The sequence below is a fragment of the Schistocerca americana genome, chromosome 7, assembly GCF_021461395.2.
Source record: "Schistocerca americana isolate TAMUIC-IGC-003095 chromosome 7, iqSchAmer2.1, whole genome shotgun sequence".
NCBI lineage: Eukaryota > Metazoa > Arthropoda > Insecta > Orthoptera > Acrididae > Schistocerca > Schistocerca americana.
This window is the reverse complement of record NC_060125.1, coordinates 289,847,024-289,872,533: the sequence shown is the minus strand read 5'-3', so window position 1 is coordinate 289,872,533 and position 25,510 is coordinate 289,847,024. Positions and strand designations below refer to the sequence as shown.

Genomic DNA, 25,510 nt, shown 5'->3' with positions numbered 1-25,510 from the left:
CGTAGTGTAAAGATATCACAGGAAACAAGCCACTATCTAGTTCATAATCTTGCAGGATAGCGACGATAAAGGAAAATGACTAGTTGCATGAGGAAAAATAATTTCAAAACTTGTTATTTACAACAGTTTAGCAATTATTAGTATGAGAACAATATAGGCAAAGGTTCCGGTTTTGGAACCGTTGCGTCTCCTGTTTTCACTCATAATTTGCAATAGTGCAACAGGATTAGACTGAGAACAGTATATGCAAAGGTTCCTTTGCATAATGAGCTTTCGATACAATTTTTACTCATGCAACTGCCCGTTTTCTTTTACTGTCGTCATACTGCGCGATTACGATCTGCAATGTGGCTTGCTCACGGTGATGTTTTTTAAATACGTTCTGTCATTCCATTCGTATTTACGAATGCATGTCTTTGCATGGTAACGGATAATGGTGTTCCCCAGTGTATTTCACTGATTTTTGCAATTTGAACGATCTGGAGATGGTTGTTCATTACAATCGAAACTAGTTATCGTACTTTAATTATAATAGGAAATTTTGCGGTGTAGGCATTAAAAGTTTATTACTTTAAAATTCTTGTATTTGATAAACCACAGTGAGATCGCCGTCTCCCCCTGACAATTTCAGGCTTCACGAATTCAGTTTGTCTTATTTGGTGAGAAGTGGCGGAAGAGTCATCAGTCTTAAGATCAGTTTTATGCTGGCCTCAATGACGTGTTTTCCTGTGGCAGCCTCCTCAGCACTACACAAAGCGATTTCAATTGTTTGTTTGATATATTCCAATATAGTTCACCTTCTACAGTTTTATACCCCACAGTTTACTACACTCCTGGAAATTGAAATAAGAACACCGTGAATTCATTGTCCCAGGAAGGGGAAACTTTATTGACACATTCCTGGGGTCAGATACATCACATGATCAGACTGACAGAACCAGAGGCACATAGACACAGGCAACAGAGCATGCACAATGTCGGCACTAGTACAGTGTATATCCACCTTTCGCAGCAATGCAGACTGCTATTCTCCCATGGAGACGATCGTAGAGATGCTGGATGTAGTCCTGTGGAACGGCTTGCCATGCCATTTCCACCTGGCGCCTCAGTTGGACCAGCGTTCGTGCTGGACGTGCAGACCGCGTGAGACGACGCTTCATCCAGTCCCAAACATGCTCAATGGGGACAGATCCGGAGATCTTACTGGCCAGGGTAGTTGACTTACACCTTCTAGAGCACGTTGGGTGGCACGGGATACATGCGGACGTGCATTGTCCTGTTGGAACAGCAAGTTCCCTTGCCGGTCTAGGAATGGTAGAACGATGGGTTTGATGACGGTTTGGATGTACCGTGCACTATTCAGTGTCCCCTCGACGATCACCAGTGGTGTACGGCCAGTGTAGGAGATCGCTCCCCACACCATGAGGCCGGGTGTTGGCCCAGCGTGCCTCGGTCGTATGCAGTCCTGATTGTGGCGCTCACCTGCACGGCGCCAAACACGCATACGACCATCATTGGCACCAAGGCAGAAGCGACTCTCATCGCTGAAGACGACACGTCTCCATTCGTCCCTCCATTCACGCCTGTCGCGACACCACTTGAGGCGGGCTGCACGATGTTGGGGCGTGAGCGGAAGACGGCCTAACGGTGTGCGGGACCGTAGCCCAGCTTCATGGAGACGGTTGCGAATGGTCCTCGCCGATACCCCAGGAGCAACAGTGTCCCTAATTTGCTGGGAAGTGGCGGTGCGGTCCCCTACGGCACTGCGTAGGATCCTACGGTCTTGGCGTGCATCCGTGCGTCGCTGCGGTCCGGTCCCAGGTCGACGGGCACGTGCACCTTCCGCCGACCACTGGCGACAACATCGATGTACTGTGGAGACCTCACGCCCCACGTGTTGAGCAATTCGGCGGTACGTCCACCCGGCCTCCCGCATGCCCACTATACGCCCTCGCTCAAAGTCCGTCAACTGCACATACGGTTCACGTCCACGCTGTCGCGGCATGCTACCAGTGTTAAAGACTGCGATGGAGCTCCGTATGCCACGGCAAACTGGCTGACACTGACGGCGGCGGTGCACAAATGCTGCGCAGCTAGCGCCATTCGACGGCCAACACCGCGGTTCCTGGTGTGTCCGCTGTGCCGTGCGTGTGATCATTGCTTGTACAGCCCTCTCGCAGTGTCCGGAGCAAGTATGGTGGGTCTGACACACCGGTGTCAATGTGTTCTTTTTTCCATTTCCAGGAGTGTATTTAAAAACAATCGTAAGTTGTACAATGTTCTTTATTAACTCTTAAGCTAATAAAGATCACTGTGCAACCAGCGTCTGCTTTTTTTAAATTGGAGAAAGAGAAGATTGCTGTACCACAACACCAAGATGGAATAAAATTATTTTTACATGACAGCTTACTCTTGTTCCGTACAAGTCATTTCCTTATGTCTTAACTCATATAATGTCGTCCTGTTCCTTCTCCCTGTCAGAGTTTCCCACTGATTCTGTGGAGAACCTCCTCATTTCGTATCTGATCAGCACATTCAATTTTCAACAGGCTTTAATAGCATCCCATATCAAATCCTTCGATTCTCGCAGTCCATGATTCACATCCATAGATGTATACGCTCCAAACGTACATTCACACAATTTATTCCGCATTAAGGCTAATACGAAGTGTCCACGAATTCCCGCTATTATTTGCCCGTGTTACTCTGCTCTTTATGTGCTCCTGTAACTGTATATAATGTCAGTCTTGCATATTTTACTCTTCACCTTTCGTTGCATTTGTCATTGTGTTGTAACACCTCCATCTTCTTGCACTGGTAGAGTTGTTTTGTTTGCCTTTATTCGGACGTTCCATGTGTTTGCTTACAGGCAAAGGTGAGAACATATGGGACCATATGTTGCACGAGCACCCGGACTATGCCGCAAATTGGGATAACGGAGACGTGGCGTGTGATTCATACCACAAGTATGCAGAGGACGTTGAGGCCCTCAAGAACTTGAAAGTAAGTATCAATTGATAAACGGTCGCTGAGCAGTACTACAATTATCGATATCAACAAATACCTCGTATTGGACTGTGACTGTTACTCTGAAGAAGAAAATGGAATTTGACTTCACTCATAAGAATTTTGTTTCAACCACTAAGAGTCTCGATGTTTAAAACATTACCCTTACGTTGTAGGCATAACTCAGAAAAGTTTCGTAAGGTACGAGTACTGGCGATTTTTTGCAGCACCACGAGAACTCGCCATGAGGTTATGTTGTGACAGGTGTGAGGCATATGCCATATTTCAGGCCGGCCGAACTAGACGCACTTTGTTTCTTTCTTTTTTGTCATCCATTATCACACTTTTCTTAATACTTGTTTCATCGACTTCGTTACCAATGTAGAAGATATCTGTCTAAAACCACTGTTTTATTTCTCGATGGCGTATTACATGCCCTTCTGAAGAGTCAACACACACAGTTAACCATGTTGTACCTTTTCCCATGGGCGTATTGAATAAGATAAATATTATGAGGCACGGTATGTATCTTAAACTCCAGTAACTTACTCTTATCTACGTGATATATGCTATAGAGTCACAATAACTGTAGCAGTCTTCCTCTTATCTCTATTTTCTGAACTTACCCAGTAGACATTCGTGGTAACAAGGAAACTTTTATTCCAAAGATTATCAATGAAATTATCTGGGCAGCCCTGCCGCGCTGTCGTAAGGGGTACACCGATCTACTGAGATCCTAGCATGGAGACTCTGAAATACTTAAAAGAGAGAAAGTGGTTGTACGGGAAGAAGTGGAAGAAATGGTTACAGAAGAATATGGACATGCTACAAGCAATGGGAGAGGAGAGGGTCTAACTGAGTTCTGCAAAAATTTCAACTAGTTCGAACAAATATTCAGTTCAGGAATCACAAGAGAATGTGATGTAATTGAAAAGGCCGTGAGATACGGGAAGATCTCAGTCAGATCACATCTTCGTCAGGCAGAGATTCCGAAATCAGATACTGCACTGTAAGGCGTAGCCAGTATCGAGTACACATTGAGATCACAACTTACTTCTTATGACGAGAAGGTTGAAGTTTAAGAGAATAGTAAGGAAGAATAGATGGACAAAGGCGTGGGGTACGGAAATACTAAGTAATAAACGCTGGAAGTTGTCTGAGGCTGTACATACTTTAATAATGACTTGTTCAGTGGCCAGTTCAGTTGAAGAGGAATGGACATCTCTAAACAGGGCAATCACAGAAGATAGAAAGAAAAACAGGGGTACAAAGAAGATAACTGCGAGGAAACCATGAGTAACAGAAGAAATTTTTCATTTAACCGATGAAAGAAGGAAGTACAATAATTTTCAGAGAGAAGCAGGCAACAGAAATATAAGTCACTTGAGAATGAAATAAATAGGAAGTGTAGGGAAGCTCAGGCTAAATGACTGCACGAAAAATGTGACGAAATCGAAAAAAAATTGTTGTCGGAAAGATTGAGCCAGCATATAGAAAAATCAAGACATACATCTGTGAAATTAAAAGCAAGATCGGTAACAATAAGAGTGGAACTGGAATTCTCAGTGTGAAATGCAGAGGAGAGACCAGAAAATTACCGCATAATCAGCTTAACTGCCCATGCACCTAAGCTACTGACAACAATCACATATACGAGAATGACAAGATGACAATCAGTCTGGCTTTAGGAAAAGTAATGATGCCAGACAGGCTATTCTGACGTTGTGGTTAATAGTGGAACAAAGACTAAGGAAAAATCAAGACACATTCATAAGATTTCTTGACCTGAAAAAAGTGTCCGATAATGTCAAATGGTGCAAGATATTCGAAATTATGAGAAAAACAGGGATATGGTATAGGGAAAGAAGGGTGATATCCAACTTGTACAGGAACAATAAGAGTGGATAACCAAGAACAAAGTGCTCAGATTAAAAATGGTGTAAGACTGGGATGTAGTCTTTCATTTCTACTGTTCAAACTATACGTCGAAGAAGCGATGACGGAAATAAAAGACTATTTCAAGAGTGAAATTAAATGTCATGTGAAAGGATATCATCAATACGATTCGCAATAACGTTGCTAACCTCTGTGTCAATGACAGGGTAGGCTGAATAGAACGAACAGTCTAATGAGAACAGAATATGAATTTAAAATAAATCGAAGAAAAACGAAAGTATTGAGAAGTAGCAGAAATGAGAATAGCCAGAAACTTAATATATGGATTCCTGATCATGGTGTAGAAGAAGTTAAGGAATTCTGCTACCTAGGCAGCACAATAAGACATGACGGACGGAGCAAAAAAGACGTAAGAAGCAGACTAGCACTGACAAAAAGGACATTCCTAGCCAAGTGAAGTCTCCTAGCATCAAACAGAGGCCTTAATTTGAGGAAGAAATTTCAGTACGTTTGTCGAACAGTATTGTATGGTGGTGAAACACGGACTGTGGGAAAACTGGAAAACTTTGGCAAATTTGAAAACAAGAGAATGTACGACTGGTCTGGTGTAGGATCTTTTATCGTCTTTCGAACTGTGTTGCCTGTATCGTGCATCGGATAAGGCTTTCACAAAACAACAGGACGAGCATTAATAACGTCAATTTGCCTACCTTCTTAAAAAACTTGAACTGATTCGCACAAGTTTGAAACATAGAATCGGCGAGCATAAAAAAACTTACACAAAAAGCGTTTTTTGCACGTAAAATCCTAATGAAGCTAGATTTTTGACAGTGAGTTTTCTATTTTATCGTAGAAAGCATTTGTATTAATTTGATTTACTTTAAACCGTTTCAGCACATTCAGTTCACTGAAGAATGAATTTTACGTGGTACTTGTAGCTCAACTTTAAATCACCGTATTTCGACAAGGAATTGGACGCTATATATTTATCTACTTTCGTGAAGAGCCTGAATCGATTCGTGCGAGTTTAAAGTATAGAAGTGGCGCGCATCATAAGTGTCCCAGAAGAACGTGTTTTTGTGCGTATTTTTGCACGCATATATCCAAACGGAGCGTATAGAAACGGTGCCATTAGATGAGCATTAATTTCAGCCCAATTAAAACTTTTCGCAAAAGCAATTAATCGATTCGCAGCATTTCTTTGGGCGTCAGTTCCTTTTTGTCATTCACATCCCGCTTAATATACTACAACATGGCTACAGTAAGGCAGACGTTCGGGATAAGCCTGAAATAGATAGGCAATGGAGTCGTCAGTGAGTAATTTGAAACTGTTGCTGACCCAATATGATGCGTCGTTTACGCATATTGACTACATTGCAGGTCACATTGCGCGTCATCTGGAATACTCCGAGCAAAACATAAATTAATAGGTCCCTTCTCGCGACTGCGAGGAAAATGTTCGGCTACCACCCACATGCTTGGATTTGATCATCTGGTGTTCAAAGTTATTCATGTATTGGACAGTTCACTGTTCTACACAGACGTTCAGCACTTACAGGCAACTGATTTAGGCGCTGCACTACTGATTTTGTGCTTCGGCCGAACTAATATTTCGTCAAGTACGGTAATGGAGAGAAGTGTCGGGGTAAAATATGTAGGGTAAGACGGAGGTCTGACTACAGTAACAAGGTTCCAGAGGATCTACTTTGCCGTACATATGAAGAGATGAAGAGACTTACGGAGGATGAGTTTCATCAAACTATCCTCTGAACTGAAGGCCACAAAAAATTTATCTGTTCCTTTCCCGTAAAGAAATATAGTATAAGACAATATTATTTGAAACGATTAAAGCGAGATGGTTATATCACTTGACAATGTTGTTCACATAGGCTACAGTCATAACAATTGATTTATACGTGAAGTAATCGAAGCGATGTTCAAATAGTTAAATGGATAGTGTTATCAAATTAAATGAAAATCATTCGCGATAGCGTTGAAAATAGAGTCATACTGTTAATCATTTATAAAGTGCTCTACTGGAGCAAGCTACGTCTGTGGCTCAGAATAGCCAGTGAGGATTTCTTCGCAAGTATCTGTGGGATGTTGCGTAACCGGCTTACTTCGGATTAGGGAAAAAAACAGGAAAGTAGCTATGCTAACGGATTGAGAAATCTTGTTGAAAACAAGAAAAAGTTGTTTATCACTTGTCTCGTAATCAATAAAAGATGAAACACTATTCGAGATGGACACCTTATGTTCGAACTGATAAGAATTCTAAAAGCAGCAAATTATATTACAGTTCAGTATTGTGAAAGTAACATCTGATCATAGGATGTTAATACTGTTTCTATATTTAGAGATGGGGCCTCTCCACGCCCGCACCAACGTGGTGACCAAACCAAAAGTTTTACTGTCACCTCCGTCATCATGTTAGTTATCTAGTAAGTGGATCACAGGATACTGGGCGGTCATGTTACCCGTGCGTCTGGGTAAGACTACGCATTAACACGGTACATCACGTCACTGTTTCTATAGGCACAATGGGAAGTAAATCCCACTGCCGTGCTGCTATCTCTGCAACAAGAGACTTGGCCAGCTTCGTAGCTGTTATGCTGTTTACTAAAATACTGCGTGAAAGTGTTGCCTACACAGCGATCCAGTGATTCTGTGAGGTAGGCAGTGTGTTGTCAAAAGCTTTGTGCCACTCATTACTTCCGCTGTTCCAGCAACTTAAAGTCCCAGAATGGACTTCAAACGTAGTCTCATTATCGACAGGTATTCTCTCTCGGGATTGCGAGTAGGGGACCAAGCTGGTCACTTCATGGGATAAAAACGTTTGCCATTGAAGGAAATTCATTCAGCAATAAATTATCACATATGAACCACACTATAGGATCGTGATAGTGTCAGTGCTAATATTACGAATTCCACCAGGATGACCTACTACGCTCAATAGCATACTGTGATCTTGTATAAAAGCGGATTGGATTTTTTAAAAGTAGAATGTGTATTCGTCTAAACTCGTTTTGCAAGTAATTTTCGTATTTAAATCCGTTAAGTATACATAACTTAACATAACCAATTTAGTTACTGCAGAGAACGACTCCTGTACTGATACCTTATTGTTTCCGGAGGTTGAAAACAGTTCGCTGACTATGAAAATTGAGAAAACAGGTTTCACAGAGTTACACTTCAGGGTCATTATATGGGGTCACCCACTAATGTTACTACGCTTACTGTGCGACAAAAAGGTTTTTAAATATCCAAACGTTTAATAGCATATGACCTCACAAGCCTCCAAGTAAATATGGATAAGTGGCAGTCCATAAATATATGCAGTAACATATGGTGTCCACAAGTTTTGAAATCAATGCAATAGAAGCAGCTCTTGGCCAGTAATAAGTAAAGTAGAGATCATAGTAGGTTCACGCGTACGCCGAATTATAACGGACATCAGGTGCCATAAAATTTGGAAGTAATCAGTGTGCCCAAAATTATAGGTTGATAATTATTGAAATTGTTATAAACAATTTTGAATATTTGTGGAATTCGCTACACAATTAACGTCAAGGATGAAAAGACTAATAGAGGAAGAATGTTAATCGAGCGATGCGTTTGGTGTCAACGGCAGAAATAACAATAATAATAACTTTGGATTTGTTAAGTAACAAGTTAGCCTTTAGTTTCAAATAGAGAAGATCAATACATACTTTTAGCCTAATAGCTTTTCGCATCAGTTCGCCACATAAGTGTAAGCCTCCGCTTACTGTCGGGTTTTTACTTCGTGGCTGTAATCTGAGGTATTGCATCCACAATGGCTGATGGAGCTGGTATACGACGATTTTGAATTGAAGTTTGTAATTCCAGTTGAATTGTTCATCAATTTTAGGTGGTGTCTTCTATAAGATACTGTGGAAATCTTGATGTAGCGTTCGAGCATATGGCTGTATGTGACTGCAACAGGTATCACATAATTCATAACTCAGGATAAATCGTGGTCCTTCTCCACACCTTGTGCCTATCATGGTAGTGTGTTGATACTGCTATTAGTTCACAAACTCCCCCCCCCCCCTCCACCCCACATACACAATTTATTCGCAGATCTTTTTCCATACTCCAAGAAATAGAGTGGACTATTTTAGAAACGACGTCTTCTAGACTCGCTACTCTTTTCAGCTATTTATCAGGAGAGGTGGAAGCGGGCAGAGGGTTACCGATTTCGGCATTCGCCTGACGGTAACGTCATATATAATTGTTTACGCGTACTTGAGTTCTGCGTTTGCGTGTGCTTATGTGTGTGTGTGTGTGTGTATGTGTGTGTGTGTGTGTGCAGTTCATATTCGTATCGCACACTCATTATTTTAGTTGCAAATTAGCGCTTTGTGTCTTTAACACTTACGAAAACATCATTGAGGATTGCCTTGACCGTCAAAGTTATTGAAGTGATGCTATTTTTGTCCATCGGCTGTACGTGTTGTTAAGGTTCACACTGAAGTGTTCACGAAATAAAGCCATCTCGACTTCACAACCCCTTCCCCTTGTTACAAAAAGGCTTATTTACACATTAAACTATTATTTAGATATACATCTGTAATGGCGAAACTAGAGTGATTCTAATGATTAGATACCTTAAAAATAAAATAAGGAAATAAATTATAAATGCTCCTCATACGTGACTCATTACAATCTGCGCAGGCAAACACGTACCGCTTTTCCATCTCGTGGTCGAGGATCTTACCGAGTGGAGACGTTGACAACATCAACCAAGCAGGTATCAACTACTACAACAACCTCATCAACTTGTTGCTGCAGAACGGGATCACACCTCTGGTAAGTGTTCGAAGAACTAACAATAAGGCATATTTCCTTATTTAATCCATGGGCAAAAATTGTATTATTTTCGATAAGGACAGAAGCTGAAGAATGAATTAAAGTTTTTGCGACGACCAGCACATGAACTTGGATCTCCTGCTCACTAGGCAGATGTTCACTAAACTACCGTAGCACTGTGGCTGCCACAGATGTATAGGCTATCCTCCTCCAGTGCCCGCCCTAATACATGTTTCACTCCACACTTTCAGCCCATTTCACCTTCTTAAACAGTCAGTATTGCCGAGACTTTCAGACATTGGAATAGCAGTCCTCCTTTGTACCTAATAGGGAATCTTACCTGTAACTCAGGCACAGGTGATCTGTTGATCTGATTGAATTACATTTTCGTGGAGACAAGTGAGTCTCAACGTTATCTCCAATAAGGACAGAAGCTAAAGCAGTGAATTAAAATTTGTACCATAGGCAGGACGTGAACTCAGCTCTGCTGTTTACTACATACAAAAGCTGGGGTGCTATTCCAGGGTATGAGAGCCTCGACAATACTGACGATTAAGAATGGGGGAAATGGGCTGAAGGTGTGAACTGAAGTTCCTATTATGGAGGGAAGTGAAGTAGGGGAGTCAGAGCAGCTATGATAGCCACATTGCTATGGTGATGTAGTGGTTAGCACGTCTGTCCAGTAAGCTGGGGAGCTGCGTTAAAGTTCTTGCAGTAGTAACAGTTATAATTCATCGGTTCAGCTTCTATCTTTATTGAAGGTAAAGTTGAAGCTCATATGTTTCCACAAAAATGTAATTCCGTCAGATCAATAGAAATCATATTGAGTTCGCAGCTACATCATACTTTAAATAGGGCAATTTACAGAAATATAAGTACATAGTGCTACAGGTCTACGCAGAATTCACTAGAGCTACTGGCAGATGGGAGCCTTGTCCCTCGCTGCTACCAGTAGTTCCATTCTTTGTTTCGAACTCTTTTAATGACGTCCTTAATTTTATGTGTTTCTTGAGAAGCATCTATGTATTATTCAGTCTTAAGCCACTTGAAACATACCAAATGGAATCCGCTACGCATTATTTTCCCGTCGTGTTTTAATTAGAAATTATCCATCTCACCATCTCTGAATGATGGAATGAAACTGTGGAAATTTACCCTTATGTTTGAATATAGTATCTCTGGAATGTAAATAAATTTATTAGTCATGTAATTTATCTTACCTCTGCAAGAAAGCATCTTGGGTATTAATAAACAGCTTCCGCTGTATTTAGTCCTTTCTTATAGTATCACTAACGGTTTCGTGACACTAAAAGCCACGCCTTCAGGTGAACATAAACTAAAATATTAGAGCGGGAAATCTCGAAACCTTTTTACCCAACATTCGTTGTCAATCAGAACAAAATACCGCCGAAAGGAGGTATGTCATAGAATGAAACAGTCGGATTCTAATATAGTGGATGGGTCCGCTTCCCGAAGTATACCGTATCACAAACAGTGGACGCGGCAGCGTGCCCTGTCATACTCATACCTTTAGTGGTGTTTTGTTCAGACGGACAACGAATGTCGTGTAAAAAGGTTCCGAGCTTTTCCGCTCTAATGTTTCAGTCGTATGTTCACCTGAACATGTGGCTTTTAGTGCCACGAAACAGGCAGTGATTCAATTATAAAGAACTACATACAGCTGAAGCGGTTTATTAATCCCCAAGAAGACTACCCGTATCTGTGGTTACCCTACCTACTAGGTTGTCTACAAGAAGGTTCTGAATCGAAGTCCAGTTCAGGAGATACGTTAACTTTCGATGTTTTCTGTAAAAAATAGCAGAAACCGGAATGAATTCTCACTCGTAGTAGAGAATTGTATGTCTATCTCCAAAGGCAATTTATGCCCCATTAAATCACCAATGAGGTCTGAATGCACACCTTGCTGCACAGTACTCTTTTTCCACCTGATCTTTCACATTTCAGAGAGTCACTATCTGCTGCTGTCTGGGTGAAGTCTTCTCTTTTAGCACTTACTGTGCTATGTTGTCATTATTATTTCAATTATTATTATTATTACTATTATCAGCTGTACCTGTTGTTATTGTTATTATTTCTTAACAATGTTATTCTACAAATGACTTCGATATACCTGAAATACAAATGTCTTGGATACATCGGAAATTGGAATCAGCTTTTCAAGTATATTACTGACATAGCTGTTACTATTTATAATTATTTAAGTAACTGTGACGTAAAAAGTATTATATGAATAGAAATCTGGTCAGATCGATTAGTGGGCCTGAATATCGTCATCTCATCTCTTTAAATAGATAAACCAATAAAATAAAAAGATATGAGAAATAGTGAAGGTATGAGATATCTCACGCACGTGAATTATGGCATTGGAAAAAAAAAACATATCTTGTCAGATGCATGAATAAAATCCGTAGATGGAGCAGTAACAACGAGGAAAACTAACACCTTAGCTCATCATTCTGTTTTTCATTTGTGACGCTGGCATTGCTCTTACAGAGTGGGTGATCAAATTAAAAGCCCGAATTTTTAACAGAGAAATTAATACAAATATTTTTATTTGTGACACCATGTTTACAGATCTTCTTGTTATATTACTCAGTGAAAGGAAGTTATAATTACGCCTCTTCGAGCAGCTCAAACGTATGATATCCAAAATTGTATACTCAAACCAATGCAATGTCTTTCACATGATCTCCACCACCAACCTCAGTGAAAATGTCTCGATCACTTTTAGTAGTAGCTACGGTCTAGACACTTTTTAAGAAAATATTGATCTGGTCGTCCGTATCTGACAAGGACAGGAATCACTAAACCAATCTGTTGCTCACTGGGCATTAGGGGAAGACAAATTGATCTGGGAGTCCTCACAACACATAATTTTTCAGTAACACATAACCGTCAAGTAAACGATCATCCTCTTACTTTGTACTAAAATGCTGAAATATGTTACAGAACTGAAAAGAAAGCCATTGTATATGCTGCTAGAATAATCTTTCTCGTCAGGGATGTCATTCATTAGTGCTAAATAGAGTCATCTGTACGAAAGGGCCGCATTGCACTCGGTAACTCAATAGTCAGCTTCCTGTTCCTTTGGACATTGATGCATATCCAAAGGAACTTTGCATCGGAGTCAGAATATCACAGGCACTGCAATGTAGTATTTCTCTGCCTATTCCGGCCAAGCGACTTTCAAGTACAACGCCTGACCTGTACGGGAATACACATAATAGATGTTCGAGTACAGGTCGTACACGCATGGTTGACGACATGTGGAAGTTTTGGTCTGGCTGTGAGTCACGGATGGATATCCAAACGCTAAGGCGACCGTTCGCTATAAGCGGGAAATCCGTATTCCAGTCCCAGCCCGGCACAGATTTTCATTGTCGCCATTCCATTCTATAGCTGATGGTTGTCCTTATTCGCAGTTGCGAATGCATTTGATGATTATCGTACAACACGTGTGTTATTGTTCCTTACACCTGCAGCGTTTTTCAACAACACCAAACGTTTTCTGATATACACTGTGCAGTAATATTCTATGCGAATCCCGTAGAATATGGGCGTTCTTACCACAACTGCTGTTTCCCTACAGAGGAGCGAAATATCCAGCAGTAGAAGAGCGTATATATGGGCGTACGCACCCCAACTGCTTCCGGCAATCTCGTGAAGTAGATTCACTAGTGAGCCAAGTTTCTTACTTATGCTGCTTCAATGTCACGAACCGACCTAGAGTGACTCCTAGGTACAAAGGGCTGTGTAGTTTTGCAGTACTTCGATTACGTCGAAGTCATTTGTTGCTTCCTTTAAGCTTCCATATTACTTAGGTGAAACGCAGTAACAGTTATATTTCGGTTTCAAATATGTCATCATTTATTCGATTACGTCGAAGTCATTTGTTGCTTCCTTTAAGCTTCCATATTACTTAGGTGAAACGCAGTAACAGTTATATTTCGGTTTCAAATATGTCATCATTTATTGAAGTAATCACTCAGTTTCGTCAGATTGCTTATCAGCACATTCTCACACTGCATAAGGTCTTTACTCTGGGAGTAAGTCTTCTGCATGCGAGATTTTCATGAAGTCCTTGTCTGGCATTTCATGGATATACAAGGTACACAGAATGAAGGCCAGAAGAAGTCGGGTTTCCGTTGATCTGTTGACTGCGACGGCGGCTTGGAGTAGCAAACAATAGAACATTGAAGTTAAAATCTTCTGCGTTGTTAGACCGCATCGTATTTCTACTAAAATGCTCGACGTTTCGACCCCTCTGCTGGGATCTTCCTCAGGATTCTATGGTGTCCACTACTGCTAGAACGTCGATCTCAACAGTGTTCTAGCAGAAGTGGACACCATAGGATCCTGAGGAAGATCGCATCAGAGGGATCGAAACGTCGATCGCGTTAGTAGAAATATGCCGCGGCCAAATAATCCAGAAGATTTTAACTTCAGTGACAACGGCCACGAAAGCCTGTAGAATTACATAATAGAACATATTCTTAAGGAATGCCCACTGTGAGCATTGACGCTGATATGAGGACTCTACACTGAGTGACTCAGAGTGCTCTGGACGGGTTGTCACATTTGGACATTTCCATTTGATTGTAGATACTTTTGAGTACTTGTAAAATCGTACGATAAATAATAAAATACAGAATCGTCTCAGTAACACAGGTATACAGCTAAGTTCAGACCGTTCTTAGAATTTTAGTTCCAGTAAGTACCTTTTATATTACATTCGTAAGCTATGGAACTTAGAGAAAGCAAACATATTTCCATTTGGCACGTTTTTTCAGGTGACGATGTACCATTGGGACCTCCCCCAGATGTTGCAGTACATCGGAGGATGGCCAAACCCCGTTGTGGCTGACTACTTCGTCGAGTACGCAAGAGTGCTGTTCGATAACTTTGGAGACAGGGTAACATTTTCATACAATATAGGACGTAAAGTCCATATAGAGGTGAACGACCAGTTTTACCATTTACACACAGAATTTTTGTCAAGATAACAGTTACATCATTTTACAGTTTTCCCTGATGACTCGCTATCATGACGTCATGTCAAAAAGGTAAAACATGAGAGAAGGAAGTATAGTAACGGAAAAAAGTCGCAACACCAAGGAGGAGTTGAGCGACCTAAACGAAATTTGGTAGGCGTGTTTTTACATCTTAAAAATGATATCTGTTCACATTTGGCGTCAGTCGCATAAGAATGGAGCTCGCAGCGTCGCTGTGAGAATGCAAATTAGGTTTGCTTTAAAGAAACGCTGTAACGGTCGTGAGCGTTAGTTGCTTTTCATACTGGACAAAGTGAACTGATGTTACCGAAGAATGCCTTCAAGGCGACAGAAACGCCATTATCGTTACCTCACTGAGTTTGAACGAGGTCATGTAACATGGTTACTAGAAACGGAGTTTTCTTTCTGCGATATTCCAGAACGACTTGGCAGGATAGTAACCACTGTACATGATAGCTGGCAGCGGTGGTCACGAGAATGTACGGTCGCAAGAACACCGGGTTCCGGACGGCCACCTGGAACTACCGCTACCGAGAGGGAAGACAACAGTTTAAAAAAAAAAAAAAAAAAAAAAAAAAAGGGCTCTGTGCACTATGGGACTTAACTTCTGAGGTCATCAGTCCCCTAGAACTTAGAACTACTTAAACCTAACTAACCTAAGGACATCACACACATCCATGCCCGAGGCAGGAGTCGAACCTGTGACCGTAGCGGTCCAGCGGTCCAGCGGTTCGAGACTCCAGCGCCTAGAACCGCTCGGCCACTCCGGCCGGCCAATCGTCTTCGGCGTAGGGCTCTGGTGCATCGTAATGCATCTGCAGCACAAATTTTAGCAGTAATTTTAGCAGTAATTGCTACAGCAGTGACACTGTTAAAAATACGTTACTTCAAGGGCAGCTGCGAGCTAGACAGCCTGAAGCGTGGATTGCGCTGTCCCCAAACCACCGCAATGTGGACTTCAGTGGGGTCAAGTGAGAGCTCATTGCACTACAGGGTGGAGGTCTTTTGCGTTTTTTGATGATTTTTGTACCAGTTATGGCCGAGTGTTGGTTAGAAGGACGCCACTTGAAGGCCCGCAAGCAAACTGTTCGTGTGCTAGACAGACTGGACCTACAACGGGAGTTACAGTCAGGGTTGCCATTTCGTATGATAGTAGGAGCACTCACGTGCTTCTGTCTGCCAGTGTCAATTCGCGAGGACAATTTGGGATGCTTGGGTTAGGTTGGGTTGTTTGGAGGAAGAGACCAAACAGCGAGGTCATCGGTCTCGTCGCATCATGGAAGGACGGGTAAGGAAGTCGGCCGTGCCCTTTCAAAGGAACCATCCCGCCATTTGCCTGGAGCGATTTAGGGAAATCACGGGAAACCTAAATCAGGATGGCCGGACGCGGGATTGAACCGTCGTCCTCCCGAATGCGAGTCCAGCGTGCTAACCACTGCGCCACCCCGCTCTTACGTGCTTCTCCCGAGCGCCCTGACTGCACATTTATACGTTAATATGGCGATTGCACCGGTTGTGCCATCCATGAACAGCATTCCAGCAGGGATTCCCAACGGGAATTTACGTCCACATATGGCTGTTGTAATCCAAAAAGCTGTAAGGAGCGTCTACGTATTGAATTGGTCAGCACGATCACCAGTTCTGTCATCAATCGAGCACATACGGGACATCATCGAACGACATTCCAGCGTCATTTAAAAACAGCATTAAATGCCCCTGTATTGACAGACCAACTCCAACAGACATGGAACTCCATCCCGCAAATTTACATTCAGCACCTGTAGAACACAATGCATGCACGCTTGCGTGGTTGCATTCAGCATTCTGGCGACTACAACGGTTATTAACGTACCAGCTTTACACATTTGCAATGGGTTATCTCGCGCTTACGTTAACCTGTGATTTTGTAATGTTAATCCCTGAAATATGTGACCTAGACAGATTAATTGTCGAAATATAATTGATCTACATTAATCACTTTTTGGGGTTGCGATTTGTTCCGTCAGTTTAATACGATATTAACAACTGGATAGGAAACAGCATTATGCATCGTTAATATCAGCGAAGAAATGTGAAAAATATTAATGGGTTTTTCGGCCACTTCTTGGTGAAGCAATTTCATATTTAAAACAAACGAACTGTGGCATTCTACTACTACTTTGTTCATTTTGAAACGGTTTCCGTCTTATTGGTTCATCATAAGGAAACAACTGAATAGCATCCACAAGAGACTATACTGTGTGGAAATCCAAACGTTAAAAACAATGATTCTGTCAACACAAACAGAATCTATTGGCCATGATATCACGTGAAGAAGTCAGTTTCAGTGATCATATTCTTTTCCATAACCTGGTACCGCAGTTGAACTGCCATTATACATTACAGTGGTTGTTCCTTACAATTTTCAGTGCAACGTTCATACATTTTGTATATTCACACAAGTGTTTTCGTTACGTAATGAAATTGTTGTTTGGTCAAAAGGGGTTGATTTGATGGTCGCTGTTTTATTTTCTGCAAGAATGGGTATGTATTTCGTAAGCAGCCACGGCCCCAAAATGTCAGTTTTCGACCAAACAGCGCTAACTGAACGCGCTTGGCTCATAGCAAGAGTGATGAGAGGTCGATTCGATATTTCGTACTTAATATTATGGCCAAAGATTTATATCTGTTCAAATTCATCTATTTAATCGTATGGCTAGGGCCCCCCGTCGGGCAGACCGTTCTTTCAATGTGACGCCACTTCGGCGACCTGCAGTCGATGAGGATGATGATGAGGACAGCACAACACCCAGTCCCTGGGCGGAGAATATTCCCCGACCCAGCCGGGAATCGAACCCGGGCCCAGAGGATTGACAATCTGTCACTCTAACCATTCAGCTAGGGGGGCGGACGTCTGTTCAAAGTCTTTCTGTAACTAATGTTTGATTTACTGAGCACAAGTCTCTCCCGTGGACGCTATTCAGTTATTCCCAGTAAGCCGAAACACGGTTCCAAATAAACACATTAGTACAGCAAGAAAAGCAGTTGGCTTGCTTATCAACATGGTATATGAAAGACGTAGACACAACGTATCTTGTCAAAACATACAAATCAGACAACTGCACAAATTGAATATAGTGGCAAATAACTGAGGCAAAATCAGACAGCACCCTGGCGACACTAGAGTCACGTTACAGACAGCCATCCTCCAGACTACTAAACCGATGGTGCACTTGTCCACTGCAGTAGACGTTAATGTCGCTTCCTTGGCGTTATTAATCATTCCTGACGCTGAAAATGCACGCAGTTCACTCCAGTGAATATTCTCTACTGGTGCTGTGCTCTGCCAATATTTGCAGCCCTCAGGACGATTAAAAATTTAAATTGAAACAAATGAGCCCTCGGTCACAATTTTTTGTCTTATTTACCAGGTTTCAACACTTCCAAGAGTGCCTTCATCAGAATTTAGGTATTCCTTTTCAAATTTTTGTGACTAAAGCCCTTCTGGTATGTTATTTATTTTATACGTGACATGTAAGTACCGTCTCTGTCTTGTATTGTTAGTCAGTACTTAAATTTTTTTATATAAATTTTTTTTTTCTTCCCATAAATTTGTGATTATGTTATAGACCCCTTTAAATGTCTAAATTCTGATGAAGGCCCTCTTAGAAGTGGTCAAACCTGGTAAATAAGACTAAAACATTGTGGCCGAGGGCTCATTTGTTTGAATTTTAATTTATAAACGGTCACTAAACCAAGCAGCCGTGTTCAAAACTGATTAAAAACACCAAAGAAGCGACATTAACAGCTTTCCAGTGCTGTGGACAACGGCACCACAGGGTTAAACAAATAAGCTTAGGGACAAGATAACATGACACGGATATTTCATAAATTAAAAAATTCGTCAACAATATTAAGTCTTCATTATATAGAGTGCAGATAGTCTAATGTAATTTATTGTTAATTATCTAATGAAATGAATTTTTTCAATGAAGCTACCTCACCGATTCCACGGGGAACATCCTCATTTCGTATCAGTCCTCTTCAATTTCAACATCTTTCTATAGCATCAAATCTACAAACGGTTCCATTCTCCTCATTTGCGTTATTCTCAGGCTGAATTTAATTTCCATGGAATGCTGTGTAGCAAACACACATATTCAGAATTCTCTTTCTTAGAATAATGCCTGTGTTTCATAAACTAGTAGACATCTTTTATCCAAGAAATGCCTTCTTTTCCTGTGCTGTTTTTCTTTTAATCACCTCCTTGCCCTGTCCAACAAGAATTATTTTGCCTCTAAAGTAGCAGAATTCCTTCACTACGTGTACTTCAAGGCCCCCAATACTAATACTACGTTCAGCGCCACTGTCATCTACGTTACTCCTCATTACTTTCGTCTTTCTTCGGTTTACCCTTAATTCATATTTTGTGCTCAGATGTCTGTTCATTCCAGGCTTCCTATAATTCTTCCTCACTTTCATTTAAGTTAGAAGTGACATCAACAAATGTTGCATTGAGTTCATTTCACTCTGCATTTTAATCCCACTCGAAAAATTTTCTTTTATTTCCTTACTTTCTTGTTCTTTGTACAGACTGAACATTGCTTCTCTGCCTTGCACCTCTTTTAATTGAAGCCCTTCGCTGTTGGTCTTATAGTCCTTCTTACACATATTTCACATAACGTGCATTTGGTGGCTATTCTCCAATATTTCCAAAAAATGCATGGATACTTTCATTAGTCTTTGTATTTGGGCCTCTCTGTTCGTGCGGTACTAGGGAAGGCGATTGATTAGCATTATGGATCTTATGTTTGTAAAGGTCATACCACTTCTTCTACTGCGTTGTTCCAAATCATTAATTCTGTTGCTTTCGCTGCTGCATTTTTAGCATTCAGGTAATTCACTGAACATCTGCTTGTGTAGTTCAGTCGCTTCCTGATACGAAACTCGTAACGCTCAGTGGGGTTGCGCTTTTGTGCACAGGTAAAGTGGTGGATCACTTTCAATGAGCCGGCTGCGTTTTGCTACGGCTACGCCAACATGTATTCGCACGCTCCCAGTATGCCGAACCCAGGAATCGGTGACTACCTCACGGCACACACCGTTCTCAAGTCGCACGCACGGGTCTACCATCTGTACCAGGACCAGTATAAGGCGACGCAGCAAGGTGAGTATAAGTCTCGCACAACATTCACTATCCGTTTTCAGATGTAGACTGCATCTGAAGAGCTTATTTCAATAGTGGTACAAGTCCATTACCTCCATTTTTCTGCCTATAATGCACCAATATTGAAATAAGCCCTTCATTTCTTTCTTGGGATATCAGGTTCTACCTTGCACTGGACAGGATAAAGGAAGGGTCCCACTTGCTCTTCTACTCGGACTTTTGGCCAGAGTTAGAGCTGAGAGTGCAACGATCTCTATTATGGTAGAGCACTTGACCGCGAAGGGCAAAGGTCCCGAGTTCGATTCTCGGTCCGGCACACAGTTTTAATCTGTTAGGAAGTTTCATATCAGCGCATATTCCATTGGATAGTGAAAATTTCATTCTGGAAAAATCCCTCATGCTGTGGCTAAGCCACGTCTCCGCGATATTCTTTCTTCCGGGAGTGCTAGTTCTGCAAGGTCTGCAGGAGAGCTTCTGTGGAGTTTGAAACGTAGGAGACGAGGTACTGGCGGAATTAAAGCTGCGAGGACAGGTCGTGAGTCGTGTTTGGGTAGCTCAGATGGTAGACCACTTTCCCGTGAAAGACAATGGTCCCGAGTTCGAGTCTCAGTCCAGCACGTAAATTTAGTCTGCCAGGAAGTTTCATAGCAGCGCAATCTTCGCTGCAGACTGAAAATTTCATTCTGGAATCCTTTGTATCAGTCGCTATGGTTGCCTCAAGATTGACGTGATGATTCGTAAGCGCTATAAAGCAGTGAATCTGAAGTTGTTTCCATACTTATTACAGGACACTGATGTAAGTGATAGCGACTTGTAAATATAATCGTTTACCATTCTTGGAATGGTGCGCCTCCATCGCTTTGTACCCTTCGTTACCCCAGTAGTGAACAATAAATTGCTACTTTCGTTCAGTGGATATGTACAACAAAGTGCTGTTTTCGGTTCAGCAGAGATTCAATAACTCGTCTGCAACGCGACTACAGGACCGCTGACATCAACAACCGGAATTTGCGAACCGCGCCCGCATTGAAAACCCACGTGTCGTCACGCCTCCGCAGCGCACAGCGCGACGAAGAAGACTAACGTCAGTCCGTGACGTGTGCTACGGACCACCATCCAAACCGCGACTTCCCTGAAGATGACGAGGACAATATATAGGTTTATCTAACATATCCCAGCACCCACTGCATGAGAACCAATCGTATTTCAGTAGTTCTAAAACTTCAATCCTTAACCCTTGATACCTCGTGTGATGTGTGACTAAATATTTATGTCTCCTTTGCGATCTTTGCACACAGGTACACTTCGTTTTTGTTTGTGCGGTTGACTATATATTGCTGTGTTTCGTCAAGCTCTGTAGTGATGGGAACAGTGATTTGTACACAGAGTATAGAACCGATTTCTCAGGTCGTTTCGTTCATCATCAAACCTGATTAATCCATTCTCTCTCTGCCAAACATTCTACAAACGAGTCAAATGTTACAGGTTATGTTGGCATCACACTGGACAGCAACTGGTTTGAGCCGTCAACCGACTCCGCAGAAGACCAAGAGGCCTCCGAACGCTCTCTGCAGTTCCAGGTATAGTTACAATTTCCTCGTTTTAGCTACAGGATACAAGGATATTGTCATTTATATTTGCAGACTGACGCACGCAGAGAGCTGCCATGTGAGATATGAAACTACACGCAGCAGCGTTCAGACACCAATTCTCAAGTCCCGCGCTATTACAGTCCCGCACATTCATATGATGGATTCTGAAGCCGCACTGTGGCGTACCATTTAAGGAAACACGCAGTTCAGTACTTTAATAAAAATCCCCTTTTGCTACTAATTAGTGATGGGAGATATCGATAATGACATGTGATCGAGAAATTTCTTGAGAACCAAAAAAGATTCGGACACACTCCCTAGGAACGCTAATTTTCAGCGGTACATACCGATGCTTAGCAGAAGCCTAGGATGCTCGTGGCGTACAATTATCTGCTTTACTTTATCCGTGCAGCGAGGGATTTTCGTAGCAAACCTGACAGGTGGTTTAGAAGACAGTGGATCTGAAAGGATGTGATTCACCATACTTGTAAATAGGTAGGATAACATGCCGATTTACTCCCTTATCCTTCGCCTGTTTGGGCTTCTGCAATTAGCTAGTCACTGACGGAATTTTCTTGCGCGTTCTCTCAGCATTTATGACTGTCATTGGTCTACCCATCTACAGTTAAATACCAATACCAAATACTAAACCCCTTCTGGTATGTTCTTAGTATTAACATCAGTGTGTACCTGATATGCCGCAAAGCCTGTCTTGCAATAGTATTGTAATATTATGGTATTTAAGTGGTTCCTGTGAGCGGTCTGGTGTTCGGCAGTTGTGAGCGCAAGCTGCTTGTCAGAGATGCGGCATCTGCACAAGATTAATTCTACGAGCTGTTCGACACCTTGTAGATGTACAACACCACAGAACGAGACTATCAATGATAACCACTCACGATGCTTATTGCAGATGCAGGTGATGTTTAATTACCAACAAATAAACCCCCAAATTTCATAAACGAAAGGAATTAAACACTTATCTTTCCTGGTTAATCAAAAAATGTTACGGATAATGGTACTTGTTTTACACCGTAACGCCGACGCAGCAACTGCACAGTTCAAGCGCATAGAGCCGTATGATATCTATTTAGCGCCTCATCAAATTGTTGTAGAACAGAAAAACGCTTATATTCGTTAAAATTAATCCTTCACTTATTGATTAAAAAATAATGCGATTCACAGATCAAGGGAAATTATACTAACAATTCACCTTGTCATCGATAATGAAATCACTGTGCATGGATTTACAAATAGAAATAAATATCCAGTCATGAGACTAAATTCCTGCCTATACTGAATGAACAAATTCTGAAGACATCTGAATGCTATATGGAAGACTGATACTCAACAAGCCAATAATCTTTCAAAGTCTGAGCAGTACACAAATGCAATTATATTGGAGAAGATACACTGGCAACCCCAATACAAGAAGTCCACTACAAAAAGGAGATACGCGTCGTAAAATAAATACGAAAATTGTGAGTTACCCAGAGCAAAATCAGTGCAAATGCTGACCCCCCATAGTCACTAAAAAATAATAGCGAAAGAAGGGCCTTGTTAGGAGGGACACCTCGTGGTATCTCCGCGACGAGACGTCACCAGAACGGCGAACACTACGTCGCTGAACGCGACTCTGATTGACCTCTCCTATGTTCTTCTCTACTCCTACCCACTGCAGGTGGAGGGGAGGAATCCCGAGTTTTGACACCGTGACATTCGAGAATTTCTCTTCACATTTAAAATCACAAGGGAAGGCCACAGAATTTCCCCCAAAAGCCCTGTAGGTTTTGGTACTGGACGGGCTTTCACAACAATTGACTGTAAATTCGTCTGGGAGTAAAATGCAGCTTGTTCTTACACTGCATACAATAGTATGGCGGTGGTTGTTTCTCTGCGTGTATTTCTAGGAAACGCCAACGGCGTTTGTGACTACCACCACCGACCACTTCTATTTCACACCGCTCTGGAAAGGCGACTTACGTTACCCCGCCCTCTAAAACCCACTCCTCGGCCAACCAACGTCCTAAGCTTGCAATAGGCGTTTCTCACCATGTTCCAGTAACGGGAAATTTAACGAGCTCAGTACTCCAGACTTCAATCACCCAGTTCCTCCGTTCAGAAAATTTCAGAAGTAAAACAGCAATACCTATATTTACCGTCGCTTAGCGACATGTGACTGACGAGCTACGTCACAGTATGACTTGCTTAACAATCTGTCCAGTGAAACAATCCGAATATGTACAGAAAAGCACGAAATTAAATCTATGTTGCCGCAGCGCTGTAAAAATGCAAATTTCTCAGCCGTGATAGCCTGTCACGCCCACCAAAAGATAGTGTGTCGTCTGGAAACTTCTTAACTCTGCTGCCCCTGTCTTGTTGTCACTAGTTTTAATTTCTGAAGATGATTTCAGTGAAAATCATGAATATTTGCAATCACTTGACACTGCCTCAAAACAGGATGTAAGCCAAACACGAAAGTATCCGTGTTGGAGTTTAATTCCTTATTACTGTCTCAAAGTGAAATATGACGACTGTGCGCATCCTTTCAGAGAGGGGCGGACACTGGAAGATCGAGAGCAATGCTCCCATGAGCAGCTACATACTGAGACTAATGTCAACCCAGACTTGTAGTAGTCTCATTCGTGAGCCTCATCTCTATAAACGTAGGTCCATGAAGTATCTCTCCAAGCTGCGAAGACATTTTAAGAACATCTTTGAGAGGAGCATACCAGTAAAATGGAAGCACCGTAGCCACTGGAAAGAACCAAAGAGGAAAACTGGAAATATCTAAAGGGGAGCAGGTGGTCGAGTCACGAATTCCCATAACAAGCCTGAGTGCGTCAGATCAAACTCCAGCAACAAAGCTACAAGAGTGGCGCTGTGCGATACCGAGAGGCTTACGATTAAAATCTGAAAGAGTACACACCAAGAATAATTGCGCTACATATTAATTTTTTGCGTATAAAGACTATGAAATGACCATGAGAGCAAAAGGAGACATTCATTATGTCCATTGTGAATGGTGAACTGTAACTGTGATTTAAATTGACAATTTATGTGGGTGTAATATGCCACCACTAGCTTGTTGAATTTAATGAAATTTATTGCAACAGTAACTAGTTTTAGAGCCACTGCAGACTCACCTTCAGATGGAGATTTTGCAGGAACATTATTTTCTGGACGATTTGGAGCAAGGCCCTTTCATCGCGGTGATTGCGCTGCCTCGTGGTATCCATGATAAATACGTTCCGATAATGTACGTTTTAGCCATCTTACACACACACAAACACACACACACACTCGGGCGAGTGCGCGCACACACACACATACACAGACACACACAATGTATTTAGTTGCACTGTTATGTCGAACCAGACCGGAACTTCATATAAACGTTGTTCATTTAATGAAACCCTATGAATAGTTACATGCACCTCAGTTATTGTACACTTACTTTTTTTTTTGTAAAATACATTGTGCGTTTCGACTTTCATGACATACTCTTCACCTTTGAGGGTCCCTTCACTGTAGATCTGTGGAACCAAAGTACATCTAATCCCAGTATCTATGGATTATACATTTTTCATCGTTTCACAATGTGTAGCCCATTGTAAAACCGTTTGATTCATTCTGTTAAACAACTGGAACTGCGTATATGCTGGGGAAAACACAAGGTTCACACAACTCACCTTGATGTTTATAGTCTCTTCATATAGCCAGACGAGGAGATGCCAGTTATGCTGTGACCTCAGAAGAATGGTCTGGGAATCCCTTACCCTTCACTTACAGTACAAAGACTGACGGAACAACGAATTTAATTGGATTCGCGGTGTTACATCACGGATATATACCAGTAAGAGTGCTTGAATTTGTGAGTGTATTTCAGTTATCTTATTGCTTCCTTTTCTGTATTGTCTCATATGATAAAACCATCTAGACTTGGGCATCAAGAAAGATCCCCCATTTCATTCCATGCTGAGGTGCTGTTCCAGTATAGTTGCAGAGTC

The 25,510-nt window shown here is 41.8% G+C and overlaps 1 protein-coding gene across 1 annotated transcript in view; it reads left to right on the top strand.

Annotated features, from left to right (window-relative positions):
- Positions 1–25,510, top strand: part of LOC124622881 (myrosinase 1-like) — a 62,436-nt gene that overhangs the window by 8,369 nt on the left and 28,557 nt on the right. Inside the window, exons 2-6 of the mRNA XM_047148674.1 lie at positions 2,870–3,003; positions 9,598–9,732; positions 14,544–14,666; positions 19,728–19,911; positions 21,397–21,491. Coding sequence (XP_047004630.1) covers positions 2,870–3,003; positions 9,598–9,732; positions 14,544–14,666; positions 19,728–19,911; positions 21,397–21,491 — 671 coding nt within the window. The remainder of the gene's footprint in view (positions 1–2,869; positions 3,004–9,597; positions 9,733–14,543; positions 14,667–19,727; positions 19,912–21,396; positions 21,492–25,510) is intronic.